The sequence below is a fragment of the Oncorhynchus mykiss genome, chromosome 17, assembly GCF_013265735.2.
Source record: "Oncorhynchus mykiss isolate Arlee chromosome 17, USDA_OmykA_1.1, whole genome shotgun sequence".
Lineage (NCBI taxonomy): Eukaryota > Metazoa > Chordata > Actinopteri > Salmoniformes > Salmonidae > Oncorhynchus > Oncorhynchus mykiss.
Window position 1 is genome coordinate 56938321 of NC_048581.1, and position 26541 is coordinate 56964861.

The window sequence follows — 26541 nt, forward strand, 5'->3', positions numbered from 1 at the left end:
ACGGTCATTATCTTTTTTGCTCTCCTCCAAGTTGCTCCCTATTTCTGTGCTTGATGATTTTCTCCTCCTCCTTCCAGTTTTTTTTAATAGCCCTGGTGTAATATCCGAGGCACCCTTTCACGGATGTGTTTGATATTCATGAGGATATTTCATTAGTGTGCATGCACTCCAACATATGCACCTTTCTCTTTTGTTAGACTCTTTCTCTTTAGGACATCAAAGGAATGAACATGTGTTTTTCCTGCTCACCACATAATAAGAAAATAACCAAATACATCCAATGCATATAACAAGGGAGCCAGTGCATATGTAATGACCACGTGGATCAGTTGTATGGGTTATTTATTAAAGGCTTGTAACTGCTCTCTAGGCTTGGCTGAAGTACCTGCCCCTGGGCAGTTGCAATAGGCTATACATACAGCATCTAGGGCTGTACACTGGATGGCTGGCTGGTTGGTTGGCTGACTGTATGGCTCACAGCTCCATAGAAACGGGGTCCCAGTAGAAACAGGGTCATTCGGGTGTGGAGGCAGGGGAGGAAGAGCATCCTCTGAGAAAGAGAGAGAGAGAGAGACAGAGTGAGAGTGAGAGAGGCAGAGAAAGAAACAAAGAGAGAGAGAGAGAGAGAGAGAGAGGGGCGGGGGGGGAGAGGGAAAGTGAGAGAGAGAGAGTCATAGCTCTTGTACAGAGATTCAAAGAGGGAGATAGAGGAGAGTGTTCATCACCGGTGAGTGCTATCACTGTAACTTTGCATGATATTAGCTGCTTGTCGATGTACTATTATAACAATGTTGATATATTAGGGGGAATTAGTAGAACGACTGGGTAAAAATGTGATTTAAAAATGGAAACAGGACAATATAGGACTTTGAAGAAACACAGAGTAAGCAGTTTTAGTCCGTCCTTTCTCACTGTTGCCCCTGTCGTGTGTTGCCCCTGATGTGCTCCTGTTGTTCCCCAGTGAGAGTCAAGAAATTCAAAAAAATAAAAAATATCTTCATACTTCAAATGTGACAAAGAAGCAGTAAGATTTTTTTTTCTGTGTTCCTTTTCAAACCCTTTGATGTTTTGCTTTTAAACATCTGTAAGCAAAGCATTACTGGTGTAGTGTACTGTGAGAAGTCCATATGGTATCATCTTACGCACTGTGTTTGTATTGATCTCACTGTACTGAACTGTGTCTCAATCCATTACCCTTCAAGGGCATTAAACATATTGCAGTCTGATGAGCAATTGCTACATTGCTGCTCAAGGGCTGCTTAGAGCGAGACGATTGCATGTCATGTGTGTGTGTCGAGTTCATTCACAATCACAGCACTGCAGTCAGTCGGCATGGGTCTGGCTCCAACCCACTCCTCAATGAACCTCCAGATTAACACATCAGCCCCAGTGGGATCTATGTGCTGTGCAAACACTATCGCAAACACACAAACCCACATTCAAAATTCACATTCTCAGTGAATGCAGCAACTCTACATGCAGGAGTCTATGAGTGTTCATCTGGCTGTCATCAGCTGTGGAGACTCCGACCATGCTCACTGGTGCAATCACAGCATCACAGCACTGGCAATCAGCACCACTCAGGCCACACTGTCTGATGAATAATGATGACCCTGTGACATGTTGCTGACCGGGGTCTCATGGTGGTGACCTGACTGGCTAACATGGTTGTTGGGCCGTGGTTCTGTTTAGTGTTTACACACTCGGGGTGCAGCTAGAAGCAGCTGCTGATCTGTCTTTTAGTGGAAGAAAGATTATGGGATTATATATGCAGATGTAGGATCTTAATTTGATCACCCTGTCGCAGGATAACTTTTCTGCAATGCAGGAAATGTAAAACTTGCAGTGTATTTGAGGTCTAAAAAGGCTTCTGAAGTTTCTAATTTCCACTTTGAAATGTCAGACTTTATTTTCCCTTAATAAAAATGTATCAATCCCTACAAAAATGTCCATTCATTATAATCCACATTTCCTGTTGCAGCAGGGTTATTGTCCTGCTCTAACTGTAAGTCTAAATCTTAGATAACAGTACATCTAAATGAACTGACAGTGTCATGTTGAGTTGTGTTTTTCTTTAAGCTGTCAAGATGACTTTCTGCATCTGGTTGACTGTCTGAACACACCTGGTGTAGTTCACACACCTGAGGTTTTACACACTGATTAAGACACTATTATGCTGATCAAAATGTTGCTCCTTGATCAATAACTTTTTCCGCTCAGATCAATCAATGGAATGTTGTCAACAAATAACCAAAGTCATGACCTCCTGTCCATCTCTGTCATCACTGATGGCAAAAGCCATAGGTCAGTGAGGGCCATGTAATTGTCCAATAGTGTGGCTTAAAATCAGCAAAGTGATTTTATGATATGTTTACGGATTAAGCCATCTAAAGGGAAGCGTGTGATGTCCGATTTATGGCAAGGTTTACGTTTAATGGGGGGAAACACCTCAACCAGTACATAAGACACAGGTTTCTGAAAGGCCACCTATTGAGCTGGGTCATGAGCAATGCAATGGAACAGACAACACTATAAAAAAAATATACAGTTATCTTCTTTCAGTTATAACAGTTAAAACCAATTGGCCATGTTCGGTTTCAACTTTGCCAGTATAAATAACAGTCAATGATACATACCCGGGTGGTGGCTTACGCAATATTCAAGACATTTATAATACCTAGGACTACAATCGCGTTACTGTCACTTTAAGCCTCAAGAGCTAAAATGGGTGGATATTGGTGTGAGGAGGGAGGTCAGTTCTAAGGGAAGTGTATCACTGCAATGGGAAGCAGAGGGCAGGCGGGGAGAGATAAGATGAGGGTTGGTTCAATAACTAGCATAGCTAATGCAGACTGTGTTCCCTTATTCAACCCTAAAATTGCCACGAGCATATCAGCCTGTTGTTTCCTGTACACACATCTTTGAATAATGGGATCTAACACAAACAACACAGAGAGATAAACCAATAACATTTCAGGAAGTGATATAACAGTAGCCATCCCTCTCAGAACAGAGAGTGCTTCAATGGACAAAAGGAACACTTCAAGGAAGAGATAGACAAAAAGCATAGGGAATGGTCTATACAATCAAAATAAAATAAAATTGTATTTGTCACATGCGCCGAATACAACAGGTGTAGGTAGACCTTACAGTGAAATGCTTACTTACAAACCCTTAACCGACAATGCTGTTTTAAGAAAAAATACCCCCAAAAAAGGAAGAAACAAACGTAACAAATAATTAAAGAGCAGCAGTAAAATAACAGTAGCGAGGCTATATACATGGGGTACCGGTACAGTCAATGTGCGGGGGCATCGGTTAGTCGAGGTAATTGAGGTAATATATACATGTAGGTAGAGTTATTAAAGAGACTTTGCACAGATAATGAACAGAGAGTAGCAGCAGCAAAAAAGAGGGGGTGGGGCAAAACAAATAGGGTAGCCATCTGTTTAGATGTTCAGGAGTCTTATGGTTTGGGGGTAGAATAAGTTTTGTTGTGCCCTCTTCACGACTGTCTTGGTGTGCTTGGACAATGTTAGTCTGTTGGTGATGTGGACACCAAGGAACTTGAAGCTCTCAACCTGCTCAACTACCCCCCCCCCCCCCCCCCCCCTCCCCCGTCAATGAGATTGGAGAAGTGCTCAGTCCTCCTTTGTAGTCCACAATCATCTCCTTTGTCTTGATCACGTTGAGGGAGAGGTTGGTGTCCTTGCACCACACGGTCAGGTCTCTGACCTCCTCCTTATAGGCTGTCTCGTCTTTGTCGTGATCAGGCCTACCACTGTTGTGTCAGCGGCAAATTTAATGACGGTGTTGGAGTCGTGCCTGGCCGTGCAGTCATGAGTGACAGGGAGAACAGGAGGGTACTGAGCACGCACCCCTGAGGGGCCCCAGTGTTGAGGATCAGCGTGGCAGATGTGTTGTTACCTACCTTTACCACCTTGGGGTGGCCCGTCAGGAAATCCAGGATCTAGTTGCAGAGGGAGGTGTTCAGTCCCAGGGTCCTTAGCTTAGTGATGAGCTTTGAGGGCACTATGGTATTGAACGCTGTAGTCAATGAATAGCATTCTCACATAGGTGTTCCTTTTGTCCAAGTGTGAAAGGACAGTGTGAAGTGCAATAGAGATTGCATAATCTGTGGATCTGTTGGGGCGGTATGCAAATTGGAGTGGGTCTAAGGTTTCTGGGATAATGGGGTTGATGTGAGCCATGACCAGCCTTTCAAAGCACTTCATGGCTACAGACGTGAGTGCTACGGCTCGGTAGTTGTTCAGGCAGATTACCTTAGTGTTCTTGGGCACAGGGACTATGGTAGTCTGCTTAAAACATGTAGGTATTAAAGACTCAGACAGGGAGAGATTGAAAATATCAGTGAAGACACTACCCAGTTGGTCAGCGCATGCTCAGAGTACACATCCTTGTTATCCGTCTGGTCCTGCAGCCTTGTGTATGTTGACCTGTTTAAAGGTATTACTCACATCGGCTACGGAGAGCGTGATCTCACAGTCATCTGGAACAGCTGATGCTCTCTTGCATGTTTCAGTGTTACTTGCCTCGAAGCAAGCATAGAAGAAATTTAGCTTGCTTGGTATGCTCGTGTCACTGGGCAGCTCTTGGGTGTTTATTTTTTATTTTATTTCACCTTTATTTAACCAGGTAGGCTAGTTGAGAACAAGTTCTCATTTGCAACTGCGACCTGGCCAAGATAAGGCATAGCAGTGTCAACAGACAACACAGAGTTACACATGGAGTAAACAATTAACAAGTCAATAACACAGTAGAAAAAAAGAGCGTCTATATACATTGTGTGCAAAAGGCATGAGGAGGTAGGCGGATAATTACAATTTTGCAGATTAACACTGGAGTGATAAATGATCAGATGGTCATGTACAGGTAGAGATATTGGTGTGCAAAAGAGCAGAAAAGTAAATAAATATAAACAGTATGGGGATGAGGTAGGTAAAATTGGGTGGGCTATTTACCGATAGACTATGTACAGCTGCAGCGATCGGTTAGCTGCTCAGATAGCAGATGTTTGAAGTTGGTGAGGGAGATAAAAGTCTCCAACTTCCCTTTGTAGTCTGCAACAGTTTGCAAGCCCTGCCACATCCGACGAGCATCAGAGCAGTTGTAGTACAATTCGATCTTAGTCCTCCTGTATTGACGCTTTGCCTGTTCGTCGGAGGTTATAGCGGGATTTTTTATAAGCTTCCGGGTTAGAGTCCCGCTCCTTGAAAGCGGCAGCTCTACCCTTTAGCTCAGTGCGGATGTTGCCTGTAATCCATGGCTTCTGGTTGGGGTATGTATGTACAGTCACTGTGGGGGCGATGTCATCGATGCACTTATTGATAAAGCCAGTGACTGATGTGGTGTACTCCTCAATGCCATCAGAAGAATCCCGGGAACATATTCCAGTCTGTGCTAGCAAAACAGTCCTGTAGCTTAGCATCTGCTTTATCTGACCATTTTTTTTGACCGAGTCACTGCTGCTTCCTGCTTTAATGTTTGGCTTGTAAGCAGGAATCAGGAGGATATAATTATAATGGTCATATTTGCCAAATGGAGTGCGAGGGAGAGCTTTGAACGCATCTCTATGTGTGGAGTAAAGGTTGTATAGAGTTTTTTTCCCTTTGGTTGTACATTTAACATGCTGATAGAAATGAAGTAAAACGGATTCAAGTTTCCCTGCATTAAAGTCCCCGGCCACTAGGAGTGCCGCCTCTGGATGAAAGTTTTCCTGTTTGCTTATGGCGGAATACAGCTCATTGAGTGTGGTCTTAGTGCCAGCATCAGTCTGTGGTGGTTTGTAGACAGCTACGAAAAATACAGATGAAAATTCTCTAGGTTGATAGTGTGGGCTACAGCTTATCATGAGATGCTCTACCTCAGGTGAGCAAAACCTCAAGACTTCCTTAGATATCATGCACCAGCTGTTGTTTACAAATATACATAAACCGCCACCCCTTGTCTTTCCAGAGGCTGCTGCTCTATTCTGCCGATAGAGTGTATAACCTGCCAGCTGAATGTTATTCATGTCGTCATTCAGCCGCGACTCTGTGAAACATAAGTTAAGTTATTACAGTTTTTAATGTCCCGATGGTAGGATATACGTGCTTTTAGTTCGTCCCATTTATTATCCAGCGATTGTACCTTGGCCAATAGTACGGATGGCAACGACAGATTGAGAATCCACTCGTCACCTAATCCTCACAAGGCACCCGATCTCCTTCCGCGAAATCTCTGTCTCTTTCTCCTGCGAATGACGGGGATGAGGGCCTCGTCGGGTGTCTGGAGTAAATCCCTCTCATCCGATTCATTAAAGAAAAATTATTAGTCCAATTCAAGGTGAGTAATCGCTGTTCTGATGTCCAAAAGCTATTTTTGGTCATAAGAGATGGTAGCAGCAACATGTACAAAATAAGATACAAACAATGAGAATAAACAAAGAAAATAGAACGGTTGGTTAAGATTAAGAGCCAATTAAACAGCAGCCATCCTCTCCGGCGCCATTATCTGATATTGATCGGTGTAATCCAAAAGATCTTTCATTGCGCTTCAAGAGCTTTCATGGGCAAGGGTAAATGCCAATACAATTGGTTAATGCACTCGCGTGCCCAATGCTTTGTAGCTTAAGACTTCGCAAGACTCCTCGTCATGTTTTATGCATAACCTACTGATCTGAAGGGCCCCTGCAACTAATGCCGTTACAGCATATTGATATGGTCTGCAGTGACTTGTGCGTTTCCTTTGGACCTGTGTGCCTTGTGACAGCTACCACTCCAGATCAGGCCCCGGTAACATCTGATTTATTTGACATTGTGGTCAATGTAACGCGATTAGGATTATATTGGAGATTTATATTGGAGACTTTTTGATGCCGCAGGAAGCACTTTGGGTATTTACGATGGGCACGCAAATGCATTAACCAATTGTAATTGTATTTGCCTTTGCACATGAAAGCTCTTGAGGTGCAATAAAAGTGCATCTGGATTGCACCGATCAATACCAGGCAACCACTCATTCAACCCGTCAGGGCATGAATAAAATTGGTCAGTGCAGAGGTAATATGCCTCTAGCATCCCCCAGGCACTGGGCAGATCCACACAGAGTAAGTCTGATTCCCAAATGGCACCCTTTTCCCTACAGCCTATAGTGCACTGCTTTTGACCAAAGCCCTATGGTTGCAGAGTAAGACTGGATCTATTTTGCATCAAACCTGCCAGCCTGAGCCTTGGTCAAGTGAGCCATGGTCGTCTTCACATTCAAGATCCAGTCATCCAAGCATTGGGTTGGTTTATTAAAGTCAGCATTTGTGGGACAAAATCCTTTTTGACACAATAGATTGGGCATGACTGTGACGGTCATGCAAACTCATGCATTGTGCCGACCAGATAGAATGAGCTATACTCTCTATCTGTCAGTCTTGTCAGGATATTTGCCACTGTTGCTCTTTTGGGTTGTAGGATTTTGTTTAGCCTCAAGTGATGAATGACTTTCTAAAAAAGAGCTACACAAATTGATTTGATTGAATGGTTCGGAAGTCACTCACCCCAATTGTCCAGGTAATGACGAATGAAATTATGATGGCTGATTAATGGATGGAGAATGGATGGAGAAACATAGAGGAGATGGAAAGCCACCAGAAGCAGGATTGGTCACGTTAGCTCTCAGCAACCTAAAACAACGTTTTTATAAGAGACATGAATCTATGCTCTCGTCTAATTAACTTTATAAATCAGGTTTGGCTGTTTTGGCTGCAGGGGATGATCACTCCATTTGTTATCCACTTAAACTGTCAGTCATCCAGAACCCTGAGAGAGGAGGACATATTGAATGGTTTTCAACAAAAGGATGGCTCGCAAATCCTTCTTCTAGGGGCAATTCTTGGTTTAATTCACATGGTTTGATTCTCAAACACTCACGCCCTAACTGACATCTGTGAATAACTTGACGTTTCCCCAAAGAGGACTCCTTTTGTTTCCTTTTATAACAGTCTGTAGTCAGATTTAGGGATATTTGCTCAGCCGAACGCTCTTATTGGCTACCTCTCGGCATTTTCTCTTCAGAGTGACTGTCCATCAAAACCAGCAAGCCTGGCCTTTCTCTGTCTTATCTCCTGTCCACACTCTCCTCAGTCTCCAGCCCAACAAATTCTAATCTAATCTACTTTCACACACAGAAGAAAGAGACAGGATCCTCAAAGTGCCCCCCCCCCCCCTTGCTGTTGTGTGTGTGCCTCAATGATCCTGCTTGTTTATGTAGCAAAGGGATTGGAGACAATGCCATGGGGTGCTCGGGGGTTTTCACATAATGATCTGTATTTCAAATCAAATCAAAGTTTATTTGTCACATGCGCCGAATACAACCTTACAGTGAAATGTTTACTTACAGGCTCTAACCAATAGTGCCAAAAAGGTGTTAGGTGAACAATAGGTAAGTAAAGAAATAAAACAACAGTAAAAGGACAGGCTATAAACAGTAGTGAGGCTATAAAAGTAGCGAGGCTACATACAGACACCGGTTAGTCAGGCTGATTGAGGTAGTACGTACATGTAGATATGGTTAAAGTGACTATGCATATATGATGAACAGAGAGTAGCAGTAGCGTAAACGAGGGGGTGGTGGGTGGTGGGACACAATTCAGATAGCCCGGTTAGCCAATGTGTGGGAGCACTGGTTGGTCGGCCCAATTGAGGTAGTATGCACATGAATGTATAGTTAAAGTGACGATGTATATATGATAAACAGAGAGTAGCAGCAGCATAAAAAGAGGGGTTGGGGGTGTTGGGGGGAGGGGGCACACAATGCAAATAGTCCGGATAGCCATTTGATTACCTGTTCAGGAGTCTTATGGCTTGGGGGTGAAAACTGTTGAGAAGCCTTTTTGTCCTAGACTTGGCACTCCGGTACCGCTTGCCATGCGGTAGTAGACAGAACAATCTATGACTGGGGTGGCTGGGGTCTTTGACAATTTTTAGGGCCTTCCTCTGACACCGCCTGGTGTAGAGGTCCTGGATGGCAGGCAGCTTAGCCCCAGTGATGTACTGGGCCGTTTGTAATAGGTTCCAGAATCCTCCTGGCTGGCTAAGCTCTTATTTGGCTGGGAGGAGAGTTCAAGACGTGGAACATATTTTGTCCCACATTATCATCCTTTGGGTGACTCAACCAATTACGGAAATTAATAGCTGAAAACCAACTCTGGAGTTGACAACTGCATTTTGGCGTGTGTGTGTTAAGCCGATTTAATCTCAATTTCAAATCATTTCAGTGTAACCTTACTGTGATTGTTTTCAATTAAAATAGTCTAAGATTTAGCAAGAGCAATTTTCAAGCAAGAATTGTACTTTTACTTTCTGGGATTGGTCTGAGTGGGTAAGGGAAAACTGAAAACTACTGTAGCTGTTGGCAGAGGTTTGGAACTCTTATTGGTCTATTACCTAAATTACCGCCTGGTGATTTCACCAGGCAGACCTAAACTCCATCCCATCAAAACAGGCTGAAATTTCAGACAGTCTTTTCAAACAGCTCTTACACCAAAAGGGCAGTATCAACATTTTAACAATTTCACAGTATTATTCCAACCTGATGGTGTGGAAATATATTGTATATTAAACACAACAAAATCACGTTTTGGACTTCACTGGGCCTTTAATATTTCCCACACCTCTTTTTAAAATTCTATTAAAATGCAGCATTCTGAGCATTGTTATTATCCTGAGACAAATGTAAAATGAAAAGGTAATTTTCATTGGATTGCATAAAAATATACATTGGCACCCTCTGAATTGTAAAAACTAATCTTTCTCAAAAATGCCATTCTGATTTTACCATTTTGTTTATTCACACACACACACACACACACACACACACACACACACACACACACACACACACACACACACACACACATACACACACACACACACACATATATACAGTCGAAGTCGTAAGTTTACATACACTTTGGTTGGCGTCGTTAAAACTAGTTTTTCAACCACTCCACAAATTTCTTGTTATAAAACTATACTGTTGGCAAGTCGCTTAGGACATCTACTTTGTGCATGACACAAGTAATTTTCCAATAATTGTTTACAGACAGATTTAATTTATAATTCAATGTATCACAATTCCAGTGGGTCAGAAGTTTACATACACTAAGTTGACTCTGCCTTTAAACAGTTTAGAAAATTCCAGAAAATTATGTTATGGCTTTAGAAGCAAGCTTCTGATAGGCTAATTGACATCATTTGAGTCAATTGGAGGTGTACCTGTGGATGTATTTCAAGACCTACCTTCAAACTCAGTGTCTCTTTGCTTGACATCATGGGAAAATCAAAAGAAATAAGCCAAGACCTCAGAAAATAAATTGTAGACCTCCACAAGTCTGGTTCATCCTTGGGAGCAATTTCCAAACGCCTGATGGTACCACGTTCATCTGTACAAACAATAGTACGCAAGTATAAACACCATGGGACCACGCAGCCATCATACCGCTCATGAAGGACTCCTAGAGATTAACTTACTTTGATGCGAAAAGTGCAAATCAATCCCAGAACAGGAAAGGACCTTGTGAAAATGCTGGAGGAAAAAGGTTCAAAAGTATCTATATCCACAGTAAAACTAATCCTATATCGACATAACCTGAAAGGCCGCTCAGCAAGGAAGAATCCATTGCTCCAAAACTGCCATAAAAAAGCCAGACTACGGTTTGCAACTGCACATGGGGACAAAGATCGTACTTTTTGGAGAAATGTCCTCTGGTCTGCTGAAACAAAATAGAACTGTTTGGCCATAATGACCATCATGTTTGGAGGAAAAAGGGGGAGGCTTGCAAGCCGAAGAACACCGTCCCAACCATGAAGCACGGGGTGGCAGCATCATGTTGTGGGGGTGCTTTGCTGCAGGAGGGACTGGTGCACTTCACAAAATAGATGGCATCATGAGGGAGGAAAATTGTGGATATATTGAAGCAACATCTCAAGACATCAGTCAGGAAGTTAAAGCTTGGTCACAAATGGGTCTTCCAAATGGACAATGACCCCAAGCATACTTCCAAAGTTGTGGCAAAATGGCTTAAGGACTACAAAGTCAAGGTATTGGAGTGGCCATCACAAAGCCCTGACCTCAATCCTATAGAACATTTGTGGGCAGAACTGAAAAAGCATGTGTGAGCAAGGAGGCCTACAAACCTGACTCAGTTACACCAGCTCTGTCAGGAGGAATGGGCCAAATTTCACCCAACTTATTATGGGAAGCTTATGGAAGGCTGCCTGAAAAGTTTGACCCACGTTAAACAATTTAAAGGCAATGCTACCAAACACTAAAATAAATAAAAGCTTAAATAAATCACTACTATTATTCTGACATTTCACATTCTTAAAATAAAGTGGTGATCCTAACTGACCTAAGACAGGGAATTTTTTACTTTGATTAAATGTCAGGAATTGTGAAAAACTGAGTTTAAATGTATTTGGCTAAGGTGTATGTAAACTTCAACTATATGTATATATACACACACACACACACACACACACACACACACATCTCAAGGCAAGACCCAAATGCAGACCCGGGAGGCAGATGGTTGGAGTCTTACAATGTTTAATAATCCAAAGGGGTAGGCAAGAGAAGGGTCGTGGACAGGCAAAAAGGTCAAAACCAGATCAGAGTCCAGGAGGTACAGAGTGGCAGACAGGTTCATGGTCAAGGCAGGCAGAATGGTCAGGCAGGCGTGTACAAAGTCCAGAAACAGGCAAGGATCAAAACCTGGAGAACTAGAAAATGGAGAATGTAAAAAGCAGGAGAAAGGGAAAACCGCTGGTTGACTTGGAAACAGACAAGACGAACTGGCACAGAGAGACAGGAAACACATGGATAAATACACTGGGGAAAATAAGCGACACCTGGAGGGGGTGGAGACAATCACAAGGACAGGTGAAAGAGATCAGGGCGTGACAATATAATAATGTTATTTTTATATAATATCTCTTATATAATGATGATACGTTTTGTTTTTGTACCAGAGGTTTCATGACTTGACTAAATCAATAGGCAGACATAACATTTCTCTCTCAGATACATAGGCCTTGAACATTTTCTACCTCATCATTTTGTAGAGTCCTCTCAAAGTTAATGAGTCATTGAAAAGGATTCATGTTCTATTGTATCATGGTGCAGTCCTTTCATTTGTGATACATTTAAAAACAACACGACATTGAAAACTATAGAATTCACAAGCACATACTTGGCCCTCACTTGTCTGTAATAATACAACTTGTTACACATCCATTCCTGTGACTGAATGTTGAAGTGGAGCTCTCTCTCTCTCTCTCTCTCTCTCTCTCTCTCTCTCTCTCTCTCTCTCTCTCTCTCTCTCTCTCTCTCTCTCTCTCTCTCTCTCTCTCTCAATTCAATTCAATGGCTTTATTGGCATGGGAAACATATGTTAACATTGCCGAAGCAAATGGAATAGATAATAAACAAAGGTGAAATAAACAATAAAAATGAACTGTAAACAATACACTCACAGAAGTTCCAAAATAATAAAGTTATTTCAAATGTCATATTATGTCTATATACAGTGTTGTAGCGATGTGCAAATAGTTAAAGTACAAAGGAGAAAATAAATAAACATCAATATGGGTTGGATTTACAATAGTGTTTGTTCTTCACTGGTTGCCCTTTTCTTGTGGCAACAGGTCAAAAATCTTGCTGCTGGGATGGTACACTGTGGTATTTCACCCAGTAGATATGGGAGTTTATCAAAATTGGGTTTGTTTTTGAATTCTTTGTGGATCTGTGGAATCTGAGGGGAAAATGTGTCTCTATTATGGTCATACATTTGACAGGAGGTCAGGAAGTGCAGCTCAGTTTCCACCTCATTTTGTGGGCAGTGTGCACATAGCCTTCTTCTCTTGAGAGCCAGGTCTGCCTACGGTGGCCTTTCTCAATAGCAAGGCTATGCTCACTGAGACTGTACATAGTCAAAGCTTTCCTTAAGTTTAGGTCAGTCACAGTGGCCAGATATTCTGCCGCTGTGTACTCTCTGTTTAGGGCCAAATAGCATTGTAGTTTGCTCTGTTTTTTTGTTGTTAATTCTTTCCAATGTGTCAAGTAATTCTATTTTGGTTTTCTCATGATTTGGTTGGTTCTAATTGTGTTGCTGTCCTGGGGCTCTGTGGGGTCTGTTTGTGTTTGTGAACAGAGCCCCAGGACCAGCTTGCTTAGGGGACTCTTCTCTAGGTTCTTCTCTCTGTCGGTGATGGCTTTGTTATGGAAGGTTTGGGAGTCGCTTCCTTTTAGGTGGTTGTAGAATTTAACGTCTCTTTTCTGGATTTTGATCATTAGCGGGAATCGGCCTAATTCTGCTCTCCATACATTACTTGCTGTTTTATGTTGTACAGGGAGGATATTTTTGCAGAATTCTTCATGTGGAGTCTCAATTTGGTGTTTGTCTACATTTTGTGAATTCTTGGTTGGTGAGCGGACCCCAAACCTCACAACTATAAAGGGCAATGGGTTCTATAACTGATTCAAGTTTTGTTAGCCAGATCCAAATTGGTATTTTGAATTTTATGTTCCTTTTGATGGCATATGCCCTTCTTGCCTTGTCTCTCAGCTAGTTCACAGCTTTGTGGAATTTACCTGTGGCGCTGATATTTAGGCCGAGGTATGTATAGTTTTTTTGTGTGCTCTATGGCAACGATGTCTAGATGGAATTTGTATTTGTGGTCTTGGTGACTGGACGTTTTTTGGAACGCCATTATTTTTGTCTTACTGAAATTTACTGTCACTCTCTCTCTTTCTCTTGCTCTCTCTGTATCTGTCTCTCTCGCTCTCTGTCTCTCTCTCTATCCCCATTGCCATGATAGCTGTGGTGGGAATGGACATTGGCCTAATGAATGATATCATCACTGACTTCAGGAAATAGAGAAGGGATGGGCGATTTCTTATAAAGACAATAAACTGATATAACACTCATAATTACCCATTATACTCAATCAATTTAACCAAGATATTTGATGGACTTTGTTAACAATATGGCTATTTAAATGTTTTTATTTTGGCAACAGTTAAATAAAATAATAGCCCCTTTAAATAAGGGGGTTGGTGTAGGTAGGCCTATAGGGACACCAGCACATACAGCAGGGGTTGTTGTGGTGAGTTTCCACATGGCAATCCCAGTAATTGCTTGTCTGTAAATATCGTCACACTGGAGGGAGAAGTGTACCTTCACCCATACTATACTGTACACAGGGTCGCCGGGGCTGCGGCCCCGTGAAAATGTTGCCTGCAATTATACTGATGCCCTTCATCTAAATGTCAGTTTGTGTGGAGGCTGCGGTGAAGAGTTGGGAAGAGCTATAGGATGGAGATTGTACTGTAACAGTAAAAAATATTTATTTTGTTTTTACCCTTTACTTGGGAAAATACATGGGAAGATAATGTTTCGGTGCTCTTTTAATGGGAACAATGGGGTTGGACCAGCATTTCTTTCTCCAACACAACAACTTTAACCAGCTGGAAATTATTATTTTTTAAATTATTTTTCAGACTGGTAGCCTATTTCCTGTGTATTGTCAGTCCTAACCATGTGGCCACCGTGGATGAAGGGATGATCCCAGACCCATTATTTTCCTCTGACATCTTTTATAGTTAATAAGTGGCCCATTCCTCATGAGTGTCATCTTTGTGAGTAAATCCCAGGTGTAAAGGATTGAGTGGGGAGGATGATAAAGAGGCTGAGGTGTGAGGCAACTGAGGCCTATAAACAGCCAAGGAGGCTGCTATAGTAATTGCTTAAAGATTCTCTAAGAGGAGCCATGATGAGACACGATAATTCATCCCAGTCAAGGGTGATTAGAGGGGGTATTACTTTTTATTGCCCATCCTCCACCAAGACGTAGAGAATTAGTGTAAGAGCGAATGACGAGGATCGTGTAATATATACTGTACTTGACATGTTGTGTGAGAGACTGCAGCCCTCAAAATTAGGGGGTGGGGATAGTGGTGGGGGCAGTGGGAGTGGGAGTGAAAATGTCTATTGGACAGGTTACTATAGAGACCAGGTTGTATACGAGGGCACTTGACAAGGAGAAAAACCCCTGGGGCTTTGGTTGCTCTCTGTGTCTGCTACAAAACAAGGTTTAATCAGATTTATGGGTCCCTAAAAAGAAAGCTCTACAAGTCTGGTCTCACTGCAGTTGATTTCTGTGAGAGCAATGCAGCAGATACAGTAAATGCGGTTTGGACTGCAATTTCTGCCATTTTGCAGACACTAAGATCCAATTGTCGGATGATGTCATGCCTTTGTGTCCAGTCATTTTTCACAATTTACATTTGTTCCTTTTTTTTTTATACAAAGACAACATCACAAAAGATTCAACAATTTATGACAAGTAAACACTGCAAATACAGTATCATGAAAACAGTGGGCATAGCACCTGACATCTATTGAATTAAAAATACATTCTAGATTCAATTACTGTTTTGAACACTGAATCAGAATACCATGTATTATCCAGGGCATGCGCTTGGCTTTGGCTCTTGCATGGACAATTAGGCTGACATGATAAAGATGTGAGATGTGTTATAATTGTACAGGCTTGCATCGCTCTCACATCAATATTTAATGCGACAAAGATGTGTGTGCGTGTGTGTGTGTGTGAGAGAGCCTGTGAGAGCAATAAACGCACATCTCAATAAACTGCTGATCCTTGAAATTGCACAAACTCTGTATTACAGCAGTAGAACACTAAACACTCAGAGGGAGAATTTCCTCAGATGGATTCTGTTTAGGGTATTGAGCACCATGTTAGACATTCGGCGGCGGGAGATACTTAGAAGCTATATCACTCATTGAAGGTACATTAAACTTTATAGTGGGTTAGTCACCCAACCGCCCACTAAAATAAGTCCAATATTCAAAAAGTTAATTATGGTGCAAGTAAGCCACATCATTTTGATTGACTGTGAAATTCCAGCATCTTATTTTAAAGTATGCAGGGATAACCATATGTCCTAAATTCTCTCCACCACGAGGATGTGCTGACTGGTATGTTGGGGGTGGGGAAATTGTCTCCCAAATTCAGGCTCTCATCCCAAACAGCACCCTATTCTCTATCTAGTACACTACTTTTAACCAGGGCCCAAGAAGCGCACTATATAGAGAATAGGGGGCCATTTTGGATACAACACCCTGGTTATGTGCCACAGCAGCAGGCTCAGCACCATCCCTTCTGAAAAACAGAGCTTATTAGACCAAGATTCAGCCGTACATCACCCTTTGTGCTACTTGCTTTATCTCTGCTGCAGGAAAGAGATTCAAGTGTGTGTGAGAGAGGGGAAAAAAATCTTAATCTAACTTCTGAGATTAAGGGCAAACAATAATTTGAGATATCATTTGTTCAGCTGGGTTTATAGAAAAAGAGTCTGGTTATGAGTGGAAGCAATGCTCCCCTGTGGTTCAAATGTAATTTCTGCCCCATTTAATCAGTATCTGGGTCCTCAATAACCCTTTATACTCCTGGGAATTGGTCGATATGGATAGGGCTAAATTGAAATATTTCTTATAGAAGAAATATGAAAAGCATATGCATAATCATGGTAATCAATTGAAAGGGAACAGTTTTGAGATTAAGGGATTTTTTTTATACCGAAGGTGAGGACACAAAAGTTCACCTGACACAGTGCTGAATCCAAACATTACACTGTTGATGTGCATTTTACATTTACTGTACTACTTGCCAAATTTGTTGATAACTAAATCTGAAAATAAACTGGATACATTCATTAACATGATAAGAATATTCCTGGAAAATGTGTTGTAGGTGCAACATAAGAAGAAAAAAAACTACAAGGGTTTGAATGAGAGGACTAACTGGTGTCTCCAAGTGGACACACACCTCTCCAAAGTGTGCACAGTTCCTAAGTCATTTCAATGCACTTTTATGACTCAAAGATGAGTCTTAAACTATAAGGTGCTTTTTTGAGCTCTCCTAGCTGTGCCGTTGAGGAACTAGAGCAAGCACACTTGTAGTTGTTTTGTTTGGAACACAACCCTGCATCCCCACCATCATAAAATTACTGTTGTTGTTAATGCAATCCAAAATCGGTCCATTATAAATCACAAACTGGGTTAAGTGGGCATTATTTGAAAGCTTGTTATATTGCCAACATGACGAGCTAAGTTATAAAATATGATATTACAGTGTTAGGCTTTCACTATGCAATTAAGGGAAACAGATTGTAATTTTGGTTCGCATAGAAAGGAGTTATGAGTGCATACAGGTGCATGTGCCATGGTAAATTTTCTTCACAGTAGACAAACATAGGCTCATTCTGTTCAGAACAACCCAGGATATGTCATCTTGTAATTGTACATGAAACATAGGGATCATAAACGTTGACACTGTAAATTACATGAGTTTAATGATTTGGAAATGTGAAGTGCACATTTGGATTTATGGATGTTTGACTTGTTTGTATGACATCAAAGCAATATGTATAATCCTCTTCATTATACTTTTTTTTTCATTTTCATTTTTTTCCCCCTAACTCGGTAAACAAAATATTTGAACAAGTTTCCCAATTAGCGGGAGAGATGTGGGAACTTCTTGTCGCGCGTGGTGCTTAAGTTCAGAACAACTGTCAGTCAATACCCATACAGCGCTGTGAAGCACAGAGCCTGAGGTCTGAGGTCATTTATAGCATGCTACTGTACAGCCATTGCGTTTCAATATAATATATCAGTACCCAAATCTGCAATTTTCAACCGTATATGAGTGTAAAGAGTTACCCTGGAAATGTTCAATGAAAGGTATGACGTAGATGCAGAAAGTAAACAGCATAGTGCGTACATTTTTGCAACAACTAAGAGCGTTAAAGCGAGAGGCTCAACGTCTCCACTGTCACACTGTGAACAGCGTGAAGCGAACCCGTGCGCAGATGCTGTGCGTGACCGTGTGAGAGCAAAGTCTTGCATCTTGCTCATCTCAACATCTGCGGTGCTGCTCGTGACAACACATCTCGCTGAGACTACCTTTAAATATATAATACATTATCACCTCCATTAGGAAACAAAAACGTTGGCCGACTATTTTATTTACACACCAGTCTCTGTTGCTCCAGAGTAGCTATTTTCTACAGGTTTCCATTTTTTATTTAGGGAACTGTAGCTACAGCTTGTGAATTTCCCAACTTTACTAGAAACCTCATGTATAATTAATGTATTTGATCATGTTTAATTAATTAGACTGGACAGCTGTTTTAAGGAGATAGTAACCTACATTTTAATGCCTCCCCCCATTTTCCAAACAATTGTCTGTGATGCTCCACTCATTAACCCTCTGGGAAATGCAGATAGAGACTGAAACAGTTTTTGTTCATTTCCCATCCTGGCCCCTCTCCAATATGTGTGGCCCGCACCCAGTGCAAGTCCTATGCAAACGCATTTGTAATAATCATAGAAAACAGAGAGCTCCACATTTTGCATTCCAGTGATTTATAACCATCCTAGACTAGGGCCACAGAGAGACAGGGGAGCAGTTATTCTACCTGTGTGGCTCTCTTGGTTTGTGGGGCTGTTCTCTATCTGGAATAAGACTGTAATTACATTTTGCGCATTTGCAAGTCAAACAGTGAACACTTGCACTCTACATGCATGCGCGTGTGTCTTTGTGTGTGTGTATTTTTGTGTATGTAAGAGATAGAGAGAGCGAGAGCAAGAGAGAGATTTTATGGTTTCCATTAGGAAAACGTATTATGCAGCAGCAGCTGGCTTTAAAAAAAAAAAACTTTATTGTACCAGAAGGAGAGGAGAGGAGGAGGTTTACGGGAATCAGGGGTCATATTCCCCATGGTGCTTTTTATTTTAACATGGAACCACGCTTAAACACTCCCAGCACTCCCAAAATACGTTGATTAAGCCATGGATAAAACAAAAGAGAAAAGAGGAAGAGGAGGAGTGGAGGAAGAATGGAGTGTGGTGGAGGAGGGTTGAAAAACACCCTAGCAGTGTGCTCAACAGCTAAAAACGAAATAGTAGAACAAGTCCATCCCCTGTCATTGGAACTGATAAACAGAAACTCTGACCAGGAAGTCAAAAACTTTTTTCCCCCTTCGTTCCTCCCTCCCACTCTCCTTCCACCTCACTCCTCTCCTCTTCCTCCATGCATCATGTGTAATCAAACACATGTAACTCATTACAGGCTTTTATTATTCAGGGATCAAGCTGAATCGTGCCAGTCCAGAGCATGATACCTCTGGACTGGCACGGTTAGCCCAATTTTAGGCTTCTCTCCTTTATGTGAGGACAGACTTGCCAAAACAAATAGCTCCTTAGACTAGGCACTGACTCACAGAATAAGCATTTGATCATTAAGATACATTTTATCTAGAGGCACATTGCTTACAGCACCCAATTACAGTGCAATAGGTTCTAAAAAGAGATCAACTCATTTGTGAATATAAGGTCCTGGTGAAGTTCTCTGTTAAACCACCAGGAGGCAGGCTGACAGACTGCATGTGAGAGACAATTTCATTTTGTATTTATTTATTTCACCTTTGCTTAACCAGGTAGGCCAGTTGAGAACAAGTTCTCATTTACAACTGCAACCTGGCCAAGATAAAGCATAGCAGTGCGACAAAAACAACAACACAGAGTTACACATAAACAAACGTCCATATCAAATCAAATCAAATTGATTTATATAGCCCTTTGTACATCAGCTGATATCTCAAAGTGCTGTACAGAAACCCAGCCTAAAACCCCAAACAGCAAGCAATGCAGGTGTAGAAGCATTGTGGCTAGGAAAAACTCCCTAGAAAGGCCAAAACCTAGGAAGAAACCTAGAGAGGAACCAGGCTATGTGGGGTGGCCAGTCCTCTTCTGGCTGTGCGGGGTGGAGATTACAACAGAACATGGCCAAGATGTTCAAATGTTCATAAATTACCAGCATGGTCAAATAATAATAATCACAGGCAGAACAGTTGAAACTGAAGTAGCAGCACGGCCAGGTGGACTGGGGACAGCAAGGAGTCATCATGCCAGGTAGTCCTGAGGCATGGTCCTAGGGCTCAGGTCCTCCGAGAGAGAGAAAGAAAGAGAGAAAGAGAGAATTAGAGAGAGCATACTTAAATTCACACAGGACACTGGATAGGACAGAACAAGTACTCCAGATATAACAAACTGACCCTAGCCCCCCGACACATAAACTACTGCAGCATAAATACTGGAGGCTGAGACAGGAGGGGTCAGGAGACACTGTGGCCCCATCCGATGATACCCCCGGACAGGGCCAAACAGGAAGAATATAACCCCACCCACTTTGCCAAAGCACAGCCCCCACACCAATAGAGGGATATCTTCAAGCACCAACTTACCATCCTGAGACAAGGCCGAGTATAGCCCACAAAGATCTCCGCCACGGCACAACTCAAGGGGGGCGCCAACCCAGACAGGAAGATCACATCAGGGACTCAACCCACTCAAGTGACGCACCCCTCCTAGGGACGGCATGAAAGAGCACTAGTAAGCCAGTGACTCAGCCCCTGTAATAGGGTTAGAGGCAGAGAATCCCAGTGGAAAGAGGGGAACCGGCCAGGCATAGACAGCAAGGGCGGTTCGTTGCTCCAGAGCCTTTCCGTTCACCTTCACACTCCTGGGCCAGACTACACTCAATCATATGACCTACTGAAGAGATGAGTCTTCAGTAAAGACTTAAAGGTTGAGACCGAGTTTGCGTCTCTAACATGGGTAGGCAGACCATTCCATAAAAATGGAGCTCTATAGGAGAAAGCCCTGCCTCCAGCTGTTTGCCTAGAAACTCCAGGGACAATTAGGAGGCCTGCGTCTTGTGACCGTAGCGTACGTGTAGGTATGTACGGCAGGACCAAATCAGAGAGATAGGTAGGGCTAGCACTGGAGTAATATGATCAAATCTTTTGGTTCTAGTCAGGATTCTAGCAGCCATATTTAGCACTAACTGAAGTTTATTTAGTGCTCTATCCGGGTAGCCGGAAAGTAGAGCATTGCAGTAGTCTAACCTAGAAGTAATAAAAGCATGGATACATTTTTTGCATCATTTTTGGACAGAAAGTTTCTGATCTTTGCAATGTTACGTAGATGGAAAAAAGCTGTCCTTGAAACAGTCTTGATATGTTCGTCAAAAGAGAGATCAGGGTCCAGAGTAACGCCGAGGTCCTTCACAGTTTTATTTGAGACGACTGTACAATCAGTAAGATCAATTGTCAGATTCAACAGAATATCTCTTTGTTTCTTGGGACCTAGAACAAGCATCTCTGTTTTGTCCAAGTTTAAAAGTAGAAAGTTTGCAGCCATCCACTTCCTTATGTCTGAAACACATGCTTCTAGCAAGGGCAAATTTGGGGCTTCACCATGTTTCATTGAAATGTATAGCAGTGTGTCATCTGCATAGCAGTGAAAGTTAACATGATGTTTTCGAATGACATCCCCAAGAGGTAAAATATATAGTGAAAACAATAGTGGTCCTAAAACGGAACCTTGAGGAACACCGAAATTTACAGTTGATTTGTCAGAGGACAAACCATTCACAGAGACAAACTGATATCTTTCCGACAGTTAAGATCTAAACCAGGCCAGAACTTGCCCATGTAGACCAATTTGGGTTTCCAATCTCTCCAAAATAATGTGGTGATCGATGGTATCAAAAGCAGCACTAAGGTCTAGGAGCACAAGGACAGATGCAGAGCCTCGGTCTGATGCCATTAAAAGGTAATTTACCACCTTCACAAGTGCAGTCTCAGTGCTATGATGGGGTCTAAATCCAGACTGAAGCCTTTTGTATACATTGTTTGTCTTCAGGAAGGCAGTGAGTTGCTGCACAACAGCCTTTTCCCAACATTTTGAGATGAATGGAAGATTCGATATAGGCCGATTGTTTTTTATATTTTCTGGGTCAAGGTTTGGCTTTTTCAAGAGAGGCATTATTACTGCCACTTTTAGTGAGTTTGGTAGAGAGAGATAGAGGGCCGTTTATTATGTTCAACATAGGAGGGCCAAGCACAGGAAGCAGCTCTTTCAATAGTTTAGTTGGAATAGGGTCCAGTATGCAGCTTGAAGGTTTAGAGGCCATGATTATTTTCATCATTGTGTCAAGAGATATAGTACTAAAACACTTGAGTGTCTCTCTTGATCCTAGGTCCAGGCAAAGTTGTGCACTCAGGACAACTGAGCTTTGAAGGAATACGCAGATTTAATGAGGAGTCCGTAATTTGCTTTCTAATAATCATGATCTTTTCCTCAAAGAAGTTCATGAATTTATTACTGCTGAAGTGAAAGCCACCCTCTTTTGGGGAATGCTGCTTTTTAGTTAGCATTGCGACAGTATCAAAAATGAATTTCGGATTGTTCTTATTTTCCTCAATAAGTTGTAAAAATAGGATGTTCGAGCAGCAGTAAGGGCTATTCGATACTGCACGGTACTGTCTTTCCAAGCTAGTCGGAAGACTTACAGTTTGGTGTGGCGCCATTTCTGTTCCAATTTTCTGGAAGCTTACTTCAGAGCTCGGGTATTTTCTGTATACCAGGGAGCTAGTTTCTTATGATAAATGTTTTTAGTTTTTAGGGGTGCAACTGTATCTAGGGTATTGCGCAAGGTTAAATTGAGTTCCTCAGTTAGGTGTTTACATACTCATCTCATATGTATATACTGCACTCAATACCATCTACTGTATCTTACCTATGCCGCTCTGTACCATCACTCATTCACATATCTTTATGTACATATTCTTTATCCCCTTACACTTGTGTCTATAAGGTAGCAGTTTTGGAATTGTTAGCTAGATTACTTGTTGGTTATTACTGCATTGTCAGAACTAGAAGCACAAGCATTTCGCTACACTCGCATTAACATCTGCTAACCATGTGTATGTGACAAATAAAATTTGATTTGATTTGATTTGGTTTACTGATTTTTGTCCTCTGACGTCCTTGGGTAGACAGAGGGAGTCTGGAAGGACATCAAGGAATCTTCGTGTTGTCTGTGAATTTATAGCACGAGTTTTGATGTTCCTTGGTTGGGATCTGAGCAGATTATTTGTTGCAATTGCAAATGTAAAAAAATGATGGTCCGATAGTCCAGGATTATGAGGAAAAACATTAAGATCAACAACATTTATTCCATGGGACAAAACTAGGTACAGAGTATGACTGTGACAGTGAGTAGGTCCAGAGACATGTTGGACAAAACCCACTGAGTCGATGATGGCTCCGAAAGCTGTATCTATGTACAGTGTTTGCAAATGTAGAAGAGTAGGGAGGTAAGCAATAAATAGGCCATAGAGGTGAAAATAATTACAATTTAGCATTAATACTGGAGTGATATATATGCAGGTGATGATGTGCAAGTAGAGATACTGGGGTGCAAAAGAGCAGAGGGCAAGTAATAATATGGGGATGAGGAAGTCGGGTGTGCTATTTACAGATTGGCTGTGTACAGGTACAGGTAAACTGCTCTGACAACTGATGCTTAAAGTTAGAGAGGGAGATATGACTCCAGCTTCAGAGATTTTTGCAATTCGTTCCAGTCATTGGCAGCAGAGAACTGGAAGGAAAGGCGGCCAAAGGAAGTGTTGGCTTTGGGGATGACCAGTGTAATATACCTGCTGGAGCGCGTGCTACGGGTGGGTGTTGCTATGGTGACCAGTGAGCTGATTGATGACTATACATCATGCACCGTGCTTACCGACACTCGTCATGATTGTGTTTCTCAATAATCCATTGAAATTAATGCTTTGACATGCCTTAGTTGGTGGTGGCAGCACAGTTGCTCTCGATTTTGAGGGTTTCGAAACACTTTGCTGAGCAGTGCGATGTCTGTAAATGAAACCTTTGCCTTTATCGGATCTCACTCATGCATATTGTATATATCTGCTGTTCCCATTCTAATCCACCGCCCTTCCTCTCCTCTACTCCTCGACCCATCCCTCCCTCCCTCCCCTTCTCCATGGGCCATGCAGAATGACTGCCCCCTGCTCCAACCTCTCCAACCTTCGTGTGTACGTATGTGTGTCTTTCAGAGGGGTTGGGATAAAGCGGAAGTCACATTTTTTGTTGGATCTTGTGTACAATTGGACAATAAAGTAATGTTCTTCTTCTATCTTCTTCTTCCTCTCTCCTCCACCACCCATCCATCTTGCCATCCTTCCCCCTCCAGATCTCTCCTTCAGCCTCCTACTCCTGGTGTTTGTGGCCTGTGGCCTGGGCCTGCTGAGCGTCATCGTCTTTGCCTCCTGGAAGCTGTGCAGGGTGCACTGGCGCACCAAGGACCTCTCCTCCAGTGCCACTGCCCTCGCCCCCCCCTCCTCTGCCTCTGACAGACCCTACGTCAGAGCCTTGCCCGCACACGGCCACAGGCCTAAGCTCGTACACGCACACACGCACACACACGCCATGGCGTCGGACAAGCTGAATCCTTTGGACCCGGCAAGTTTCCTAGAGGCAGCTGTGAAGATCAGCCACACGTCACCTGACATCCCTGCCGAGGTGCAGCTGTCCATGAAGGACCACTTCCTGCGGCGCACGCGTATGTCCAGGCAGACCACCGAGCCCAACTCCTCCAATAGGTCAGGCTTCGGGAGAAAGTTGCTTCGGGACACAGACTTAGGTTACGTCCTAAATGGCACCCTATTCCCCACATAGTGCACTCCTTTTGACCAGAGCCATATTGGCCCTAGTCAAAAGTAGTGCATAGGGTGCCACTTGAAAGGCATCCCTGGTATCAGCTTATCAGTGCTTCCTCAAAACTGACCTTAGATCAGTTTGTAAGGGCCTCCTACAATAGGTTGCACCAGGGCTCCACTGAGCCTCAGTGTTTATGTCCAGGACATGTATTAGTATTGAGGTAATAGTATGTGTTATGTCAGGAAGGGGCTATTTAAAGTGTCATAGAGGTAAAGATCATTATGCATATTATATTTATACCTGTAACATATTCATTTGTGACATTTAAGATGAGATACATAGAACATCAATGAGATTGTCAGTTTACTGCCCCTATCGCCATGGAGCTCCTATTGAGCTAAATAAGAGAACTCTAAATCATCTAATATCAGAGAGAAAATGCAATTCCATTTTCTCTAAATTGGAAACTGACAACAGTATTCAGCAGGGGGCATAGATTTCCCAGGCATGCATATGTTACTGGAATTATTCCACTGCTGAAATTGTTCTACAGTGTGTAAATTGTCCAAGAAAATTATTCAACTGGCAAAAATGGCTCCTTGTCTCTAGGCACAGCTCCTTCAAGAAGCACCTCCCCCGACAAATGCACCATGTCACCAGCCTTGACCGAGGCAGCGACTTCCCCTATTCAGAGGACCAATCCACCAGCCTAGCCAGTTTGGGCCGCATCCAGCCAGAGCTCTACAAACAGAGCCCACTGGAGGCCGACGAGTCCTCCAAGAACTGCGCCGCCGCCAAGACCTGTGGTAAGATCAACTTCTCCCTCAAGTACGACTACGAGTCTGAGGCTCTCCTCGTCAACATCCTCAAGGCCTTCGACCTGCCCGCCAAGGACTTATGTGGCAGCTCCGACCCCTACGTCAAAATCTACCTCCTGCCTGACCGCAAGCGCAAGTTCCAGACCCGCGTCCATCGCAAGACGCTCAACCCCATGTTTGATGAGTCCTTCCAGTTCACCGTGCCCTACGAGGAGCTGGGCAGCAGGAAGCTGCACCTGAGCGTATTTGACTTTGACCGCTTCTCCCGCCACGACATGATCGGAGAGGTCATTCTGGAGAATCTGTTTGAGGTGTCGGACCTCTCCCGTGAGATGGCCATCTGGAAGGATATTCAGTACGCCACCTCTGTAAGTCAATCAACGAATCAAATAGATGTATTTTATGAAGCTCTGGCCTATACCCCAAAGAGCAAGCAAAGCAGAAGTGAAAGCACAGTGTAAGTCCAGATAGCCTTTTGGATCTGTCATTGGATTCTTCACAAGTTTGAATGAGCTTGCATGTTGGAAGTGCTATATTATCTGGTTAGCATTTTTGGGACTATTCCATTGGTTCCATTGTGTCAGGCAAGCTCTAAAGTATTTTAAAGAGATGGTCCTAATAAGCTGTAGCAAGGAATCACCTCAATGGTGCTCTAATGAGCTACTGTAATGATTTGATCCCATGTGTGAGTCACAAGTGTTCAAGAATAGGAGACCAGGCAGGGGATGTGGGGTCAATGCCCCCTTGTACTGCCTAACTTCCATCCTCATTCACATTATAGATTAAATGGGAATTAAATTGTACATTTGCTACAGTATAGTACTACAAAGGTATAGTTCAGCAATTTAACATATTTAGATATTTGTTTCCTTACCTTGAATGCAGTCTATGGACAAGGAGTGACACCAATCAACACTTTGGTTTTGTACAGAGAATGCTTTCAAGGTAACGAAACAAATATCTAAATATGTCAAATCATTCAACTGTCCCTTTAACAATATTAGTGGCATTGTAATGTGTGATAACTGTTTCCTTCTGTTCTGATGTGTTTTGTCTGTG

General features: G+C 42.6%; 1 protein-coding gene across 1 annotated transcript in view; it reads left to right on the forward strand.

Moving 5' to 3' along the window:
- The window catches only part of syt6b (synaptotagmin VIb), a 45180-nt gene that overhangs the window by 16626 nt on the left and 2013 nt on the right, over nt 1-26541 (forward strand). The window contains exons 2-3 of the mRNA XM_021568996.2: nt 24198-24606; nt 25274-25850. Coding sequence (XP_021424671.1) covers nt 24198-24606; nt 25274-25850 — 986 coding nt within the window. The remainder of the gene's footprint in view (nt 1-24197; nt 24607-25273; nt 25851-26541) is intronic.